The sequence below is a fragment of the Equus caballus genome, chromosome 1 (genome assembly GCF_041296265.1).
Source record: "Equus caballus isolate H_3958 breed thoroughbred chromosome 1, TB-T2T, whole genome shotgun sequence".
Classification (NCBI taxonomy): domain Eukaryota; kingdom Metazoa; phylum Chordata; class Mammalia; order Perissodactyla; family Equidae; genus Equus; species Equus caballus.
Genome location: NC_091684.1, coordinates 53,654,427 through 53,675,365, shown reverse-complemented (window position 1 = coordinate 53,675,365; position 20,939 = coordinate 53,654,427). Strand labels below are relative to the sequence as shown.

Genomic DNA, 20,939 nt, shown 5'->3' with positions numbered 1-20,939 from the left:
TGTCCGAGTCAGCTAACTAATACAAATCGATGGCTGGGTTTCTGTACTAATTGTTTTTTCTTATCTTCCCTTTCTAACATCCAACTTTAACAATGCAGTGTTTCTTCTGTAATTGCATGGATAAGCATTCCAGAATGTACATGCTTTTAATAATTTGCACTGTGATTTGTAATATTAAGTGTATGCATATGTTGTCTATTATTTAATAAGACATAATCAATAATAAATAATATCAATTCATGGAACCCAACATATGTACTCTGACGCAAGAAAAAAATACAAGTTGTCACTAATAAAATGAGTTTATTTTATATTATGTTTTCAAAAAACACATTTGTAAAATTACCCCCATTCTAGGCCTAAAGATAGCCTTTACAAAGGATTAAAAAATTACAAAACTGCTTTCTCTTAACTATTAATATTAAAGTACATAGATTTAAAATGTTTAGAAGAGAAAATATTAATTCATGGTCAATGTTTAAAGAGTTAATATACATTAAAACTGTAGGATACTAGTAGAAGATTAAATCTTAAGAAACATTTAGAGAAAAAAGCTGTACTTTCCTTTCAGAAACGTCTACTCTTAAATGATGCTTACTAAGAAATACACACTGCATACCAGTGACAATGCTCTTCTCAAAATTTACCTAATTGCTTTGCAAATGAATCAACCTACACAAGAGAAAACACAGGAAATTGCTTTTCAATACATATTAATGCCTTAATTTTCCTGATAAAAGGAAATCAAAATAAAAATTTAGTCCATTCCAATTAAAAATACAAATTAATGATGTTTTATATAAGATAGTATTGTATTATTTTTAACAATACAAAACTTCAAGCATTCCAGAAGCACAAACTGTGTCATTCCAAAAAAACGAAAGAAAACATATTTATCTAACCAATGTTTTATAGAAATTTGGAATATTTACATACTTTATAACACTGTAGAAATCTTTGGTGGTGACATATGGATTAAGTTCCCTGAAAACACTTTAATAATTTTGTTCCATCAATCTGTGTCAAGTATTTATAATTAGTAGTGCTGGCAGTATAATTTTCTAGCCAAATCCACATGCATATAATGAAGTGCATGGAGGGAATCTTATGCAGGACCTAGGTGGGTTTACACAATTAATTACTTAGCAGTAAGGGTTATTTCTGCCTCATTTTTATACCAGAAAAAAATATGGTAAACTAAAGAACAGACCAATTCTTACTTCTAAACAAACTCTGGAAATAGTTAATATTAATGAACAAGTTGAATGAATATAGAATAAAATAAAACACTGGCTACAATTTCCAGATAAACTTTAACAGCTACCAAAATAGCGCCCTAAATAGGCTTGTGCAGCATCTGATGCTCACTCACCAAGTGGTGGTGGTGGGAAAGCAAGGCACTGTGGTCTAGGGATGAATATACCTCTTTTAAAAGCACTACACGTAAAAGCAGAGAAACAAAAAATGACCTGCACCACCTTAACAGGAAAAAAATTTATAAGCTTATTATACAAAGTTCAAAGGAAAGGGCACGCTAAAACACATAAGAGAAAATACGCAAAATTTAAGCAATGTAAGAAAAGGAGAGAAAGGAAATGATAGAACAGCAAGATGACATCGGCTATATGTAAGGATGTAACAGTAGAAATATATCAGGGGAAGCATTATGAGTGGGAAGAGATACAATTAAACAGAAGGACTTGCATCACCTCTTTGGGATTGGTGTTGTCTTTGATTAAACGTTTTGATTCTAGAAGTGTAGAGGGATAAATAATTCCTCCAACTTAGAACAGTATATATGAGTTTGCCATTATTAAAGAATAGGTTTAATACTGAGATTAGACTTGAAAAAGATAAAATGGTACAAATCAGCCCCCACAGGTAATGTTTTTGATACAAAGTCACTTACATGACCTTGTCAGGCAATTTGATATGACACTGCCTTCGGGTAGGAAAGACAAGTATGGCGTAGCATTTCTATTAATGTCTAGTATTAGGAAATATAAATAAAACTCTCTTCCAAGAGTTTATAATCAGAATTCACCGGAATTTTGAACACAAATCAAAGAGTCTTTCCAGAAACTACGAGGGTAAAAATCAGTCAAGGTAAAGTAGATGAAGATATTCATAGAATTAAACTTTGGGAGAAAAGAAGTTGAATGATTTTTTACTTAATTTATATATCAAGGATGTGAGATAATCTAGAAAACATCTTAAGATATCTCAAGAGAAATACATGAATTATATTAGGGTCCTCCTCAGTAAACATTGTTCTCTGCCAACACTCTGAGGAGGTCCTAAATATAAACTGCCAGCCAGCTTCACTTCTTAAAAAGTAGAAAGGTCAAAGAGCTCACAAATCTCTCTCGTTTTTTCTTTTGGACAAACAAGTAGAACAGTAAATTATCTGAACAAGTATAATTGTCAAATTTGATTTCTGCTCACTAAAATCATCACTAGAAATATATGGGCTTGGAATTCATAATGCATAGTTATCAATGCAACCTAAAAAACCCTTAAAGTTCAGTAATTCAAAATATCTTGGATTGAAAAAATAATAATTTTCTAATATCTATTCTTACAGCTTCTAATAAGTAAGATTAACAATGTCTGCATTTTGCACTGGCACCTAGCTTCAGGAAATTATCTTCGCCAGAAGCGAAGTGGTTCAAATGATTCTAGTCAATGCCAGATTTATAAATCTGCAGCTCACATCAGTGCCAAGCTTGTGAATGGACTGGCTGTTGGGATAATTTCATGAATTAGAAGAGACCTAAATGCTATACTGGTCTCCAACACTATTTCACAAAAGCTACTACTTTTAAAGGCTGAAAATACAACCAGTGTTGTTAAGAACATGCTAAGTTCAACCACTATTTAAGAGCTAACTATGGAAAACTGGTTAATGTTTATTTAACTTCTTATCTGTAAAGATAATTAGAAATAATTAAAATTGAAAAATTAGCTATATTTTTATATTATTAAAATCAAATAAATTTAACAAAACCCACAGGAAAAGAGATGATGCAATTCAAGGCATAAATTTGACATGTTAGAATATGACAATTAACGATAAAGATAGCGTCAATAAAACAAAATAAATGTACAGTTGCAAAATAAGTAAACAATTTTCAAGTGTGCAAAACTAATCAGGAATAAAAGTGCTATGTGGATACCTGGTTTTCAAATGTTTGTTTTGAAAACTTTCATTGATGGTGGAAAAACTAGAAAGGATTAAAAAAGTAAAAACATCAGGAATACATAAAACATACTTTATCTTACATATGCCCTTGTTCTATCATTGCTGGATCAGAGGCCCATTTAATTACTATCCTCATGTGACAGATATAACATAAATGGAGGTAAACACAATACATTACCGCAAAGGCTGATGTATCTTAACCATAAAAAGACTCTTTTTCAAGTATACTGTGGGTTTGCGTTTCATCTCATATCCCAGGCACTCAATGTTGTGGAGTAATTTCAAAACATATAACACAATTTTTTATTATTTCTGATACACACACATACACACACACACACACACATATATGTTTTGCACAACTACCTTTAGTAGTCAAGATTTGGAAGTAATTGTTAAAGAAGTAAAACCTTTAAATTGATGAAAGTAAACCCTATCACCGCCACGATTTAAATAATTATTTTAATGTGTAAATCCTGAATATATAATGTTAGAAAAAAAAGTCGATGTATTAGCATAATTTGTCTTGGGATACTTGAAGTGTATATGACTAAAAATACACCTGTGGTCTCTTCTTCACTTTATATTTTAGTGACCCATACCGCACCTGAAGAGAGAAACATGTTATTACAAATTGGATGATTACTTTTTGAAATTAGATAGGACTTAAAAGTTCATAATCGTAGTAATAATTGCTTAAATTTTCTGACATAAAGAATCAATTATCCTATAAGTGTGTACTCAAAACACAGCACTACTTATATACTCAAAAATGTAGTTGGTACTATGTTGGATGTATGCTGTAGACTATCATGGCTGATAACAAATAAAAACATTAACCGATATTATTTATGCTTCGCTTGGTACATGTCAGTGAACATTGCTCACAATGATCTGAGGCCGTTCACTAGAATCCTCCACTGCTTTCTGGGCATAAAGACAATATATTATTACAGATAAACTTTTAATGTTTAATCCTCATGTAGGGTTGGTTCAAAGTGAAACTATATAGTTAATTTCATTAGTTGCTTTCTTTGCTTATGCCTAGGGCTGGCACTGAGTACTCATGACAACCATGGGATTTGCTATGTGAGAATACCACTTTCTACTTATAGTGGAAGACTAGGAATTTACTATTTTCTAAATTTCCAGAGATCCTAATACATCAGATCTGAATAAAGAATTTTAAATATGACTGATGCTCTACCATCCCAATCCTTCATTTACGGATCATTAATATCCTGAATGATAATACAGCAGGGAGAGCCCTTAATACTAATTACAGGAAAACAACTCTATAGTTGACTAACCTCTTTGCGGCCTCTCACGGTTTTCACAGATTTCATGCTTTGCGATCTTCGAAGCCCTTTGTGTGCCACCATCTCATCATCTGAATATGGCCCATCCGCTTCCTCATCTGTTTTCTCATCTCCGTCTCTCAGTGGAATTCCATAACCTAAATGAGTTGTCAAAACCAGCATATTTTGGTCAAAGGATACCAGTCAGCGCTGCCTCTTCACTCTGCATGGTTTGTATTTGCCTGATTACTCCTCTTCCTTTCTCATCTGGAATGTGCTCCCTGCCCTTCATCATTAATCCGGGCCCCTGGCACTATTCTAGATGAAGTTCTTAACTCATTTATTCCAGGAAGTTTTCTCTGACCCTTCCTATTTTTACTATGTATTTTTCAGAATAACTAAAAATAATTTATTTTTGAGTAGGTAACACATTTTACCTTGTTCAAAAATCAAAGACTATAAATAGTGAAAAGTCTCTTTCTGTCCTTTCTCCTTTTCATGAATTCTAAACAACCTGAGAACTTGTGTTTTAGTCTTTCATTTGTACTTTTGACTTTAATTAAGAATAAGCACTCCCCCCGCCCCGCCCCCTGCAATGTGTCAAATCTTTTGTCACGATTAGGAATGATAGGGTGAACTTAAGGAGTCATATAAGACCCAAAGGGGCTACAACTTTGGGCATGATAAGTTCATTGGGGGCAGGTGATGGAGATGTTAAACCAACACTGTTGCAGCTGCTGAAATAAAACCCAGCCAGAAAGGCTACAGTAATTAGAAATATCACAAGCTATGATGACAGATGTTAGTCAAAGAAAATAGCCAGCATCAGGAGGTCAGTTAGAGGTAGTGTGGGTGTGCTAACAGGCTGCTTTGTGTAGCTACAAAGACTTAACATTGGCCAATACAGTAGTCCCCCCCATCCTTGGAGGATACAATCCAAGGTCCCCAGTGGATGCCTGAAATGGTGGATAGTACCAAACCCTATATATAATGTTTTTTCCTATGCATACAGACCTGTGATAAAGTTTAACTTATAAATTAGGCATAGTAAGAGATTAATAACAACTAATAATAAAGTAGAACAATTATAACAATATACTGTAATAAAAAGTTACGTGAATGTGGTCTTTCTCAAAATATCTTATTGTACTGTACTCATCTTTCTTATTGTGAGGATGTGAGATGATAAAATGCCTACATGATGAGATGAAGAGACATAGGCATTGTGACATAGCTAGGCTACTACTGACCCTCTGATGATACGTCAGAAGGAGGATCATCTGCTTCCGGTAACCGCAATTGTGGATAAGGGGGGACTACTGTATTACAACATTCAGGCAGTCAGCTGGTTATTGTTAGGAAGTCTGAGAGCACCTAAGGCTGTGATTCAGGGATAAGAATGCTCTCACTCCTGAAGAAGTGGTTCTCAAACTTATTAGAGTTTATTAGCACAAACTTATTAGCACATATTATAGTTATATGGAGAACTTATTACTACACAGATTGCTGGGCCTGGGGCAAAGCTGAGAATCTACATTTCTAACAAGTTCCCAGGTGATGCTTATGGTACTGGTCCAGGCCCACACTTTGAGAACCACTACTTGGATGGAGCAAGAGAAGTCTAAGGCAACCAGAGCACTACGTAGGTTATAAGGACAAGGGTGAGGTTACAAGGTTCAAATTCTCCTTTAATAAAGATAAGGAGCATTAAAAACCTAAATCTTTAGGTGAGAAAAAAGTATCAGGTTTTCCAGGCTTAAGAGGGGCAAGGAAAGGACTCCTTGTATATTAAGCAAGTACAGTTTTATGCTGCCAGACTTCTAGGATAGAAATTAGGAAGGATTTGGAAGTAGAATCAGTCATTATTTAGGCTGAGATCCTTTGTTTTCCTGCAGCAGGCCAAGGAAGTGTGTTCTAGGTATAAGAGACAGCATGTGCAAAGGCACTACAGCAGCGGGGAGCATGACTGCCTGGAAGAACTGTGAGGAGGCCAGTGTGGCCAGGGGAGGGGATGGGGTCAGCAGTCCTGGGAAAATGCTCCTGACGCAATATTAAGTGGAAAAAAAAATGTACATATAAAAACAAACAAAGGAAAAACATAAAAATGAAACCATTATATCTCTTGGAAGTGGGCTTTTAGGTGATTTTAAATTTCTTAATTTTTCCTTTTTTTTAAATTGCCAAATTTTTATTTAAAAAAATTATATTACTTCTATAACTGGGGAAAATAAACCAGAAAAAATTATTTTTAGATTGTCATTGCTAGATTTGTCTCCATTGCTGTTGCTTATACAATATTTCTAATTCCAACATAATAAAAACTAAGGTAAAACACAGAATGTGGAATCAAGGAAAGAATCAGAAAGGAAGTGACTGATCAAAAAGTTCTCTAAGGCCACAGGTGAAACATAAGACTACACTTCAACAAACATAGCTATTTTAACTGCATATTATTTAATATGACTAGGAATTGGAAATTCATTCAAAAGATGATTATATATACATCTTATTCCGTCTTTGTTCCCTAATTTCAGCTGAAAAAAAATCTCACTAGCTTTCTAATTATGGTTTCAGGAAAAGTGGTAGATTGATTCATTATTCCACAAGTATTTTTTAAAATTCTACTATGTGTGAGGCAGAGTGCTAAATCATGGGGATACAATGATGACAAAGCTATCTTTTTCCATCCTAAGAAACCTATAGTCTCATAGGGGAAGCAGACTCTAATGGGCATTACAATATTGTAATGAATGCTATGAATAGAAGATAAGGGGGGGCTGTCCCCATGGCTGAGCGGTTGAGTTTGCGCGCTCCACTTCAGCGGCCCAGGGTCTTGCCAGTTTGGATCCTGGGCTGGGACCTAGAACTGCTCATCAAGCCATGCTGAGGCAGTGTCCCACAGAGCAGAGCCAGAAGGACCTACAGCTAGAATATACAATGATGTACTGGAGGGGTGGGGGGGAAGGAGGAAGGGAAGGAGAAGAAGAAAAAGATGGGTAACAGATGTTAGCTCTGGGGCCAATCCTTAAAAAAAAAAGAAGATAAGGACAAGGTGCTATGGGAGCAGAGTAAGAAAATTAACTCAGCCTGGGGGCAGGGGGCAGTGGGTTTGAGAGAAGACTTCTTGTAGGAGGTGGCAGCTAAGCTGAATTCTGAAAGGCTCATGATTCTATATTCCTAGCACATGATGGACCAAGGCTGAGGAGCCAATATACTGCACGCTATTGAGTTTGGACTTCATCAGAGTGCAATGGCGGGGTGGGGGGAAGCAGGGCACTGAAGCATTTTAATTAGAAGTGTGACATGATTAGATTTGGGTTCTTTAAAAGATTCTTCTTGCACTTTGGACAAGAAGTAGAAGAGACTAGAAGCAGGAAGGTTATTGCAGTATGGCAGGTCAGAAACGATGGAGTCCAAGGAGTGAGGACAAAGTAGCCAAATTTGGGATCTATTAGGAGGTGAAACTGACAAGTTTAACTTAACTTACTGAACCAAACCCTGCATCAAAAAGAAACGAGTTAAGTCAAATATCTTCACTAAAATATGCATTTTCGATTCCACTTAAAATCTGGAAATGACTACGTATGAAAATTCTGCTGTAAGTGGTGGAAATAATGTTGGTCAAAGTTGTCCAAGGATTCAGAGGAGAGGGAGACCTGAGATTATGAGAAGCCTAAATCTGGATGCCATATCAGAGGAGGAATTCAGCGAGGCAGAGGAGTGGTTTATAGGTCTGCCAAGCCTGGGCAAGGTGAAGCTGACGGGGTAAAGCTGGGACCAGACAAAGGCGATGCTAAGGCCGGCTGCTTCACATCATCAATCTAGACTGGACAGAGCCTGTGGAACAGTGCGTTCCATGCCCGTTTGTGAGGAGCAGTGACTGGGGATCCAAGAACGAGGAGCCTCTGTTGCTGTGGACCTGGGGCCGAAGGCTGCAGCTGCTTGGCCAGATTTAGCCTAGAGCTCTGTTACCATTTTAGGAAATTAGCAACCGCTTTTGCAAACTGACCTGGTTTTATTCACAGCCTGTACCTCTTAGAGTTGGTATATTTTGTTTTCCCTCTTTATAATAATAATAGCCGATATTGATCTAGTACTTAGCATTTACCAGGCACTGTTCTAAGCAGTTTCCATGTATTACTTTAAGTGTAGAATCATAGAAAGTTCGATTTGGAAGACAACTCAGGTACTGTGGTAGAAGGATCCCTGGACCTATATCCGGAGAAATGAGTATTTTGCCACTTATTAGCTGAGACCTTCAATGAGTCTTGCTTCTCCCTGGGCCTGTTTTTTAAATTAAAAAAAATTTTTTTTTGAGGAAGATTAGCCCTGAGCTAACATCTGCTGCCAATCCTCCTCTTTTTGCTGAGGAAGACTGGCCCTGAGCTAACATCTGTGCCCATCTTCCCTTACTTTATATGTGGGACGCCTACCACAGCATGGCTTGCCAAGTGGTGCCATGTCCACACCTGGGATCCGAACTGGCAAACCCCAGGCCACCGAAGTGGAATGTGCACACTTAACCACTGAGCCACCGGGCCGGCCCATGGGCCCCAGTTTTCTTATCTGGTAAGGCGGTGAGACAGATGAGAGATGAATGAGTTTCTGTATGAATGCCAACTCTGAGCTAGCTGAGCTGTCTGGGCACTATGTTGAGTGGGATTCTGAGGCAGCATGGGAAAGTGCCACAACCTCAGGCACGGGAGCAGGAAGTAGGCATGCCACCTATTTGCTGTCTTTTTTTTTTTTTGCTGAACAAGTAAGCTAACATCTGTTGCCAATCTTCCTCTATTTTATATGTGGGTTGCTGCCACAGCATGGCCGCCACCGAGTGGTGTAGGTCTGCGACAGGAAACTGAACCCGGGCTGCTGAAGTGGAGTGTGCTGAACTTAACCACTAGCCTATGGGGCCGGCCCCTATTTGCTGTCTCTGACTAAAGCATCTCTAAGGTTCCTTCCTGCTCAAATTTTTTGAATTCATAGTTCCAGCCCAACTGTCTCACTAAGTGTAGTCTCTTTATAAACTAAAAAGAGAATAAGACTTAGGTTAGGAACTTTGGACAGCTCATTTCTGTCGTTGAGGATGTAGTCTTTGACAAATAATCTCCTTAAGTCTCAGTTTATTCATCTACAAAATAAGGATAAAAATATTTAACCTGCACAGTCATCTTAAGGATTAAACAAATATGTAAAGCATCTAAAACAAAACAAAACAAAACAATCTCTTTATGTGCTGGTACTGAAACTGAATGTTGAACCACTTTTAACTAACATGGGAGCAGCAGGTTCTTTGCAGAAAAAATACTTCCACTTGACCAAAAACGTGGTGTTCTTTCAAAGGAAGTGAACATCATGTTCAAGGTGTCTGTTTTCCTCCAAAAAGCACTTTGAGGGATCTGTTTTTCCCATAGTGACAACAGGCAGATTTGAATAACTTCACCAAAGCAAGACTTCTCTTGACCAGCTAACTTCAAACCACTCAGAGCAGGCCATGATGAGTTTTCAAAAGGGACCCACTTTTCTAGATATGTGAGTTTGCTTGTGCAAACCATCAGAGCTTCTGCAGTGAATGTACTGATCACATAAACTGGGAAACAGACTTTGCAATGTGAATGTAATGCCCACACTGAAAAACGTATCAATTTGCTTTTTTTTTCTTGAGCAACTTTGGAAGTAAATGAAATGGAAAAAATTCATGACAGAAAAAAATGAGTACCTTAATTATTTTTCAAAAGGAAGAGTACTGTTGTTTTATTTCCTACTTTGAGTAACAGGTTGATTAAAAAAAAAATCACTAAAATCCCATTCCTCAGAGCTAAATACTGTTAACAATTTAGTAATACCCTTCCAGACTCTCTTCTATGTATATACATATTTGAAAAATAATTTTACATATTTTAATCCATTTCATTTGTCTATTGTGTCTCTACAGTATAGGATTATAAAACATACTATTTCATTGTTATTGTTTATTCCCCCACAATCTGGATATGTTTTCATGCCAGTAAGTATAGACTGACATTATTTAGTATTTTTCCTGGCTAATAAACTACCTTTCTGCTTAACCATTTCTCTTAGGCATTTGGTTTATTTCAATATTTTATTACTACAAACATCAATGAGATGAACACTCTTGTACGTACATCTTCGAACATTTGTCTGATTATTTCCTTATGACATATTCCCAGAAGTTTCTTGTTGATTTAAAGGGAATAAATTTTGATAATGATTGCCAGATTGTCACCCAAAAGATTACTCCACTTTAAACTCTCATAACAAGTGTAGGCTAGTGTTGGTTTTAAAACATGTCCATAAACTCTGACACTTGTCTCCCCTTCTCTTAAATCTCCAGGGCCTTTGTAGGTACCTGCCTCAACAAACAGCCTCAAGGCGGAAGTGACGCTGCATAACTTCTGCCTTTTCTCTTGGGACACTGGCTCTGGGAGCCTTCAGCTGCTAAGTAAGAAGTCCAATGACCCTCAGAGTCCCTCAGAGACCATGTAGGGAGACACAGAGAGAGAGAGATGCTGGAGAAGCCCCAGCTGTTTCAGCCAGCAGCTGTTTGACTCTTCCCAGCTCAGACACCAGACATCTGAGTGAAGAAGCCTTGGGGAGTATGACTGCAGCCCCAGCTACTGTCTGATGATAGCTGCATAACACCCTGAGCAAGGACTGCCTTGCTGAGCCCTGTCATCCCCATATTTGGGAGCAAAACAAATGACTGGTTTTTCTAAGCCACTGTTTGGGGGTGGTTTGTTAGGCAGCAATAGATAATTAGAAGAGTTACCAACACAGAGCATTGCTAATTAAAAATTTTCTTTTGCCCATCTGGTGAGCAAAATTTACTGTTAGTACTATTTCTTTGACTGTCTGTGAGGTTGAATACCTTTTTCACGTATTTCTCGTTCAGCTATATTGACAATAGTTGACTTGAAAGAGTTCTTGAATAGTTAAAATCTGAACCTTTTGCCTGTAACATATAATGAGAATATTTCTTACAGTTGTAGTTTGTCTTTTGTCTCCCATGGTGTGGGTTTTTTCTCTCTATATGGTGGTTTTATGTTTTTATTTATATAGAAAAATCTATGACACTTTTCCTTTATGTTTTCTGGTTTGGATGATCTATCTTGAGAGTATAAAAATATACATAGGAATTTCCTACTATATGGTTTAATTTCTTATATTTGTCTTAGTCTTTTAAGGATTTATGTTGATCAAAGGTTTGAGGTTGAGGGACAACTTCATTTCTTCCTCACCTTCCAAGTCTAGCATTTATCCTAACACCATCTATTGATCTGCCTTTCCCCTGCCAAATTGAAAGCCATCATTCTCATCTGGCAAATTTCCATGTATATCTGGATTTGTGTCTATCTAGACTATCTATTATTATCATTGCTTCAACTATTTCTGTCCTAGAGCCATACTACTTTCTTAAAAATATTGCCAAGAGAGAAACTTGGTTAAATTTTTTCCCTCAGGGCAGAAAATCTCAGAATATATACTATTCTGTAGAAAGTGTGGAATCTGGGCAAAGTAATGCGTATAAAAATTTTAATTCCATAACTGAACAAGTACCTTTCTCGTACTGCTAGAACTTACTTTGTATTTTTATAAATCTTTAAGTTAATTTAATTTCATGGTTTGAAATTTAAAAGAACTAAACAGCACCTCACTATCTTAAAATATTTTAGTCACACCATTTTAAATTTAATAGATGAATACAATAAAAACAATGTTATGGGTTTTCATATTTGTAATCCTGTTTTCATTTAAATAATTGGAATATAATTCTTAACCAATTCTAAGGAAAATTTTTGAATAAACTGTGGATAAAGGACTCCTTACTGGTCCAAATTAGCAAAATATATATAATCAGAATCACCTAATTTTTAAATGCATATTAAGAAAATGTGGGGCCGGCCCGGTGGTGCAGCGGTTAAGTGCACATGTTCTGCTTTGGTGGCTTGAGGTTTGCTGGTTCAGATCCTGGGTGTGGACATCCGCTTGGCAAGCCATGCTGTGGTAGGCGTCCCACATATAAAGTAAAGGAAGATGGGCATGAATGTGAGCTCAGGGCCAGTTTTCCTCAGCAAAAAGAGGAGAATTGGCAGCAGATGTTAGCTCAGGGCTAATCTTCCTCAAAAAAAAAAAAAAACAAAAAAAACAAAAAAAATGAAAATGCATAGGGGCTGGCCCGGTGGCGAATGGTTAAGTTCGCATGTTCCATTTTGGCAGACCCGGGTTTGCTGGTTCGGATCCCAGGTGTGGCCTATGCACCACTTGTCGAGCCATGCTGTGGCAGGCATCCCACATATAAAGTAGAGGAAGATAGATGGGCACAGATGTTAGCTCAGGGCCAGTCTTCCTCAGCAAAAAAGAGGATTGGTGGCAGATGTTAGCTCAGGGCTAATCATCCTCAAAAAAAAAAAAAAAGGAAAATGCATATATTAGGAACTACTTTTACATTATTAATGTATTAAGGATGATAGTTCAAAGTTCAATGGTTCCTCACTCTTAAGGGCATTACTACCTTAATCAACAGCCAATGCTTAATTACTGCCTCAGAAAATAGCCACCAACTTTATAAAGTTATTCATTTTGGGGAGAACTTAAAGAAAGTTTACTACTTTTTCTTTATATGAAGGGACTATTATTTTTCAAATCACTTTTAATTATAAAGGATGATTTTCAATCTCCCTCAAAAGAAAACTTCTACGTAAAAAAACAAAGATCAAGGAGCCCTGTACCTTACGGACTTAATAGTACACTAACAAGAAATGTCCTGAAGATCTTCGTTCTCAGCTGAGCCTTGAACTACAACCTTATTATATGTGATAAATTGACTAAGGAACTATGTCTTTTTATTTATGTGTATGTTTCTAAGATCACAATAATTTATTAAACTTTTAGAATATATCAACTATGACATGCTCCTAATTTACAGTGGAATATACTACAAGTCACTTCTTGAACTAGAGTGTATAATTTCAACACATTTTCCATTGGAGTAATCCTATTTTCAAACTGAGTCATCTTTTGTCACCTACTTAAAATTTTTCATCTTGTGAGTCAATATCCTTATTTGTTCACAGCACTTACACTAAAGAGTGTTTAACTATAAAAAACTCCTTAGATGTCTCTCCATAGTCTGACTAGCAAGAGTATTGATCAGAGGTCAAAACTAGTGCTGGTGGGAGGGAGGTGGTGGTAACCACACCCACCACTTCTAAAAATTCATGGGCAGCACAAGAGGCTACAGCTACTTTCTTAGCTGGATTATCTCCAGAGTCAACAAAGGGCAAGCACTACACTTATTTAGAGAAAATTTAGAGAAAGAGAACTACAGTTAAATGTGAAGCTCAAAAATATAAGCTTAAGAATAAATTTTGTCTGCTCAAATTCAGAGAGTTACCAGGTGTTATTTTAGTACCCATCTTGACTCCAAATCCCAATGATGAAAGAACGATATATTAAAACAAACAAGCACACCTGCTGATTCACTGGAGGCGAGTTTACTTTTCTTTTTTGTTTCTGGGAGAGTTTGGTAGGGTCTTTGTCCCACAGGTTCATCACCTTGGATGGTCGTTAGATCATGCATACTGAAACTTCGTAAACGTTCAGTTATTGCTCCTTGGCTCTATTTAACAGAGAAGTGATAGATCCAAAAAAAGAACACACTTTAAAATATTTAATACATTCGCATTTAACTTTCCCTTCACATTATATCATGAAGCTTATTCATTTTATCATGAAACTTTCAGAAAAGTTCAAAGAATGGTACAGTGGATAACCATATATCATTTATATTTTGCTGTATTGCTTTATCACATATCTACTACATATCCATCCATCATTCCACTTCTTAATGCATTTCAGAGTAAATGGTAAACATCAATACATTCCACCCCCAAACATTTCAGCTTAAAATTTAATTTTGGAATGTAAAAAAAAGTGTATGATGAGCTTACCCTTATGCTATTAGCATTGATAATTTTGCTGTCTTCTAAAAACTAGCACTTCGGGGCTGAAGTTTATGAGCAGAAAGAATTTTTTAAAGTAAAAGAGATGCTGTTTTAAAGCTAAGCTAAATCAGGAGTGCTAATGACTCTACCTAGAACAAGGTAAAAAGATTTAAGAGCCAAAGAATCTTAGATATGAAATGACATTCAGTTAATGAATTCACTATCTGGCAAGGCATATCTACTACTGTACAATTTGACTTTAAGTCATTTTAAAGCCTTAACAATATGGTAGACACTAGGCACATGTGGGTACACAAATTTACATGAACTAAAATTAAATAAACTTAAGAATTCAGTTCCTTAGTTGCACTAGCCACAACAAATGCCCACAGCCACATGTGGCTAGTGACTACTGTTACTGGACAGTGTAGATATAGAACACTTCTATTACTGCAGAAAGGTCAATGATTTCATCATCACACAGCTTTGAAAGGGACATTTCTGAACTTTTCAGACATAACTACATTTCCCCCCAAGTATAAAGCTTTGTAAAGAGAAAAAAATAATTTCTCAACTTAGCCACTCTGAAAATTTGCATGGCATATAGATGACTCATTTCTTATTTATAGCTGGATTAAAAATATTCTTCTAAAGGGTTTTTACACTTCTTCTTCTTCTCACACATGTGAATTTATGATTGCTTCTAATTATAACGTTACTGTAGAAACTCATCCATAATGGTTCATCCCTAAATTTCAAAGCCCAAGGTACTATAAACATTCAAACATCACTGCTAAAATATTTTACACTGAAGAAAAAGGTCTTGATTCATGAGTCCTGATTCAGCTGCTCTGAGTTAGTGGGATCCTATTATGTCAAAACCAAACATCATTTCCACACCCCACTTAAGCTTTGTATTTCTACCATATTTTTTGATGTGAAAAGGAATTACTAAATTAAAGGGTCTACACCCTCAATAAAAATAACTGGATTCTATACATCTTTTAACATTCTTGGCATGGTTTAATTAATTATATTCTCTATCAGTTATCATTTACTTATTAAACAGAGGATGACAGATGACTTCAGAGACACACCAAAAGGAAGTGACCAATGTTCATCTGAAACAGATGCCTTGTTTTCTCAGAACTGTCATTTTCTTTATTCCTACCTTGTTATTTCTGTGCTTTCTCTCAGCAATTCTTGACTTTTTACCTACTGCCGAACAGATGATAAATGGCATACACGTCCATGATACCCTCTACCCAACTCAGGTGTGATTTCCAAGGCTGGGTGTAACTTGTAAACACTCCCACTCAAGAAAGTACATCTCCGAATGTGAGTGAGTCAAAGTGCCATTCAATCAGTCTAGCTTTATATCATCCACAAATTTTAGTATCTTTAATGAGTATAATCAACTAATTACTTAGGGCGTATCTCACAAAAGAACTCACATATTATTGTTAGTTCTATTATTGTACTCTGTATATTTTGGCTCCAGAGCAAGATTTTAAGAAACTAGAGGAGGAGGACAAATCTTAAGCTTCTTCTGTTCTCCCAGTGCACCTGACAGAGTACTGATATTAAGTATGTAATAAGTAAACTAAATACTCTCTTTATACCTCCTCTTTGTCATTACTGTTGACTGCCAGAGAGTTCTCCTTTGATAGCAGCATGTTTTAATGTAAACACTTGAGTTTACATGCAGAGGTTCAGCAGCAAACTACAGGTATGGACGTGGGCATCTATATGGGCAGATTACACCACCCACCAAAGGTTTGCTTCAGGTTTAGATTAAAGGTGAGCTAGGACCAACCCTGAGATGTCTGGTGATCTATTTACAGCCTGGATTTTAACGTAGCTCTTGAGTAACCAACTCTGTAGCCTCAGTATTATCAATCCCCTCAAGGCTTCAAGAAAGGCCAGGTACTGTCGAGAAAAGCAAAAAGGGGCTGTGTACCCTCTCTGAGGACCCATAGATCTTTAACAGCCATTATCACCTTGAAAATTGGATTTTCCACTGCATATTTTCTTATGGGCCCAGAAGAGAACTAATATGGGAATATGGGAGAGAATTATTGCAGTATTATGAACTTCAAAAACATTATATAAATTATAAACATCTAATGTGACCACTTTGAAGGAGAGGTGTAATTATAAAATAATCACATCTAAAGGCAGACCTATTCCCTCCAATTTTTATATCTTCAGCACAAAAAGTCCATTAATAAGGGAATTATGTTTGCAATAAAATGTTGAGTGGAAATACCTCCCCTCTACCTTGGAATTCTCAATCATATGCATAATATGGTTGCAAGTATGAAGTATAGTTATAAGGTGACAGAGAAAAATATGCAAAAATGAAAACAGTTTTTAGAAACATTTTTAGAAAAATATTTAGGCAGATGGGATGGGTGATTTTTTTCCCCCAACAATTTCTTTAATATTAAAAAATTAGTCACAGATGGTATGGTGGAGTTTTAATTGTAATGAGGTGCTCTATAAGAATTTCTGATCTATTTCCCACTCATTTTCCCTGTATCTATTTCCTCGCTCCAATCATTAAAAGAAAAACTATTTCTCTATTTTGAGGACATAAACAGGGCACAACAGTCACTTGTCAATAACAATGCTAAAAGGTATTGAGGTTCTGTTTAAATTTATAATGCTTTATTTATTTTCTTCTATTTGGTTTATACAATATTAAGCCAAAAGTACAAGAAAAATGAAGAAAGGTTCTAGTCCGAGGAGGAAAATTTGTGTAGACACAGCAGTCTTAGTCAGCAAGGAAGAAGGAAGTTATCATCCACAAGATAATTCTAAATCCCAGCATTTTAGATCCTATTCTCTGAAGGATTGTACGTACACTATTTACGCTAAAATTGATCCTAAAAATGGAAGAGAAAGTAACAGAAAGATTATGATGAGAATGCAAAAGTTAAAGTAATTAAGAAGTATATTGTAGGCTGTTTTACATCAAAACTGATCATCAATAGCAGAAGTGTTCCTAAACCCTTCAGGTGGCTCAAGTTCTTAGGATTTAAATTTGGATGGGCCCAGAACACCCATTTAAGAAAGTGAGAAGACCATAGGGGCTGACTGGGTTAGGGGCTGGATCCAGATCTAACACATTTAAACTCTGGGAAGGATTCTTCAGGTGAGAAGCAGCTCCCTGAGCTGGTCTCACACAGAGCTTATTACATTCAAGGGCTCTAGGGCATCCGAATGTCTACTTCAGTATCCAGGTACATGGTTGACATCTATAAAAGGGACCCTGCATGTATGACTAATTCTGACTTCTTAGACCCAAACAATTCTGCCTTTGTTTAAATATTTCATTTCCTGGTTAAACATTACATTAATATAAGTATATTTTGTGTTAAATAAGGGGAATTGACTATGCTTATCAGCACCTTCGTATGAAACCTTCAACCTATTCTCTTCACATTTTTTACTAAGAATTTAAAAACATAATCAGTAATGCCTTACAATCTTACAAGCATACAATCTTTTACAGAATAATTCTTGCTATACTGTTAAATAATGAATAGCTATTAAGTTCTATTTCTTGTTGATCTTTGACATATTACATTATAATTGCAGATAAGGTTCGTTCCCAGCTTTTAGGGAAATCTCTTTTCCCTACGCACATTCAACAATTAATCTGATCAAGCCTAGAACGAAATTGACTGTATTTGCATTAAGTGAATAATATATTTTAGTGGTTTTAAGATTAAAGGAAAATATATTTATCGAGGAACATTCGTAACAGAGAAAAATATAAAAAAGAAAATAAAATTACTTGTAACCCATCACCAAAACTACCTATACATATTTATGTATATCCGTTTAGCTTTTTCTGACTCATCATACTTTTAAAGCAGGGTTTCTCAGCCTCAGCATTATTGCTGTTTTGGGCTGGATAACTTTCTATCATGAACTGCAGGATATTAAGCAGCATCTCTGGCCTCTACCCCCTAGATACAAGTAGCAGCATCCCCCTCCCTCAGTTGTGACACCTAAAATGTCTTCAGACATTGCCAAATGTCCCTCTGGGGAGCAAAATCCCCCCTATTTGAGAACCACTGTTTTAGAGACACAAGAGGTTTTAGAAGTCAGTTTCCACCTCTTTGTTTTATACGTATGAAAATTAATAGTCAGAGAAATCAGTGCAAATGAAGTGCCCAAAATCTTATGGCGAGTTAGTGGCAGAATCAGGTCTAAAAAATGCAGGTAACTAGACTGCTAGAGAATTCAATGTTCATTACAACATTCTGTTTCCCTAGATTTTTGTAGGGAAAATAGTATGACCTTTCTTTTCCACTGTCTGGACAAATGCTCTCTTTTTTAATGGATGACACTAAACAGTTCAGTATCTTCAAATCCTTTTACAAACAGAAACCCATTCTATCAGACAGGAAGATGTCAAGATTTTTGTTCTAATCATCATCATTTAAAGTCAATTAGAATTCAGCAATTTTACCTGTAAGGCTCTAATTTCTGTGATAATTGATTTTTTATAATATCTGCCAATTCACCAAGAAAAGGCTGCCAGAGAAAATTCAAAGAGATGGTTAATATGACTAAGAGTACTTTCCTTATCTGTCCTTCTTCTGGCAGTAGTGTTGCTCACCTGTACAAAAGCCACCTGCATTTCTCATGTGAAAAGCTATGGAATGTTGAACATCCTCAGCAAAATCCTTGAAGGTCCTTCATATGTTTATGCTTTGCTCAGCCAAAATAAACTTGTACACTGACCTTGTGAACAGATGTCTGGTAATGAGGTCATAGAACTGAGTAACATTTTCAGAAAATTGCTTTACGGTGTAATAAATGTTCTGATTAGATTCCTATTTTCATCTTTTACATGCTCAGGTGATTCAACCTGGGAAACCCAGTCAGGGGTATTACTGCTCTTTAAAGGTCACATCAAGATTCCAATCATTTTTAGCCTGAAAGATATTTTTAACAAACTGTATGTTGTAAAAATCTTAAATTAATTCTCCAGCCTTACTGTTGGCTTTCTTGCAGTTTCTCCTTAAATGTGACCTATTTCCTATTTCAGTTTCAATTTACTCTTCAGTATGAACTGTCTGGTCCAGTGATTCTCCCATCGCAGTGCCTTTCTTTGACATCTCCAGAGATGAAATTAATTTCACCTACTTGAAAATAGGCACAGTACAACTTGAGGCAAACAGTGTTAATATTATACTATGTTCAGCAAATTTAATGACTATTTCTAATGAATGAAATCCAGGATGGTTGAAGCCAACATTCCTGTGTTCATGCTGAGAACGGCGAGGGCACCTCATATACAGTGAACTTGATAACAAGAGGATCACCGCATCACAAACAAGAAGAGAAAGTTCCAAAATGAATTCAAATTACGGGATATGTTTGTTTGTTTTGCAGTGGTAACTTAGATGATTTTTATGCTCTGTTTCCTGCCTTTGAAGTAGGGAGGTGGTTTAAGGATGTTAAATATATAAATAAAAACAAACAATGAACCACAAAGAATAAAGTCAGAGAAATGTAGGTATAGAAGTGCTTTCATGGCCTTTCTACAGAAAAGGTTTTGTGTGAGTTTATGATTATTTTAATAACGGAGGGCAAAGGTAAGGCTCTTAGAAACCAAAGATGAGATCGAGTTTTCAGTTAGTGAATACAGACATTCAGCTACAGTAGCCCGTGAGGGTAGAGACCATACCTATCTTGTTCCTTGCTGCATCCTCCACATCTACCATATAGTAGGAATTAAACAAACAGATGTTGAATAAATATGCAGGATGCTAAATACTGATGGCAGCAAAGTATAAAATAGTAATAAATGAAGAGGGAATTTGGATAAGATAATATAGTGGGGATTTCAGATTCCCCACACAGAGGGTTTGGAAGCAGTAAACATAAGTCAAAATGAAATAAATATCCCACAAAATAGTCACAATACATAGGAAGGAGTCTCACAGAGTAGCAGGATTATAAACTATATTTAAGTGTTAAAGTGAGGAGGAAAAATGGGATTTGTATGCTTCTAAGTTTCCTAAAGCAATATTCTAAAATGTCTATATTTTCTAAACAATTTTCAAGTTGAAATTTAATTTTCAGTTTTTTGCCACAGAATCATCTTGAATGATGCTTTTAAATACGGAAAATTCGGACAGCATCTTCTTTGGGGTGCAAATACATACATGTACTTTACTTGTAAAGTCAAATAATGCTACATTTTATAACAAAAGAAAGCAACAAGCTTTCTTGTTTTTTTGCTTGGTCCCCTCTCCCCTCCATCCCCCTGTAGGCGCCACTTTAAACCTCCCACTTCCCTATCCAGCGGATGAGGATTTCAGTTCTCTTCCATGTCCTCTTCTCCTTCCCCCTTCTTCCCAATAGAGCAACATCACAGTAGTTCAATCCACAGTCTGTGTTCTCATGACTATGACGTAGATACTCTCCACTGCTGGGCCAAGTCATGCTCCATTA

The 20,939-nt window shown here is 36.2% G+C and overlaps 1 protein-coding gene across 3 annotated transcripts in view; it reads right to left on the bottom strand.

The window, feature by feature from the left end:
• Nucleotides 1–286: 286 nt before the first annotated feature.
• REEP3 (receptor accessory protein 3) overlaps nucleotides 287–20,939 on the bottom strand; it is a 96,224-nt gene continuing 75,571 nt past the window's right edge. For all 3 annotated transcript variants that reach the window (XM_023643849.2, XM_023643840.2, XM_070225739.1), the window contains 3 exons: nucleotides 13,990–14,137; nucleotides 4,513–4,658; nucleotides 287–3,809 (listed from right to left, as the gene is read on the bottom strand). In XM_023643849.2, the coding sequence (XP_023499617.2) occupies nucleotides 3,753–3,809; nucleotides 4,513–4,658; nucleotides 13,990–14,137 (351 nt within the window). In that variant the 3' untranslated portion in view covers nucleotides 287–3,752. The remainder of the gene's footprint in view (nucleotides 3,810–4,512; nucleotides 4,659–13,989; nucleotides 14,138–20,939) is intronic.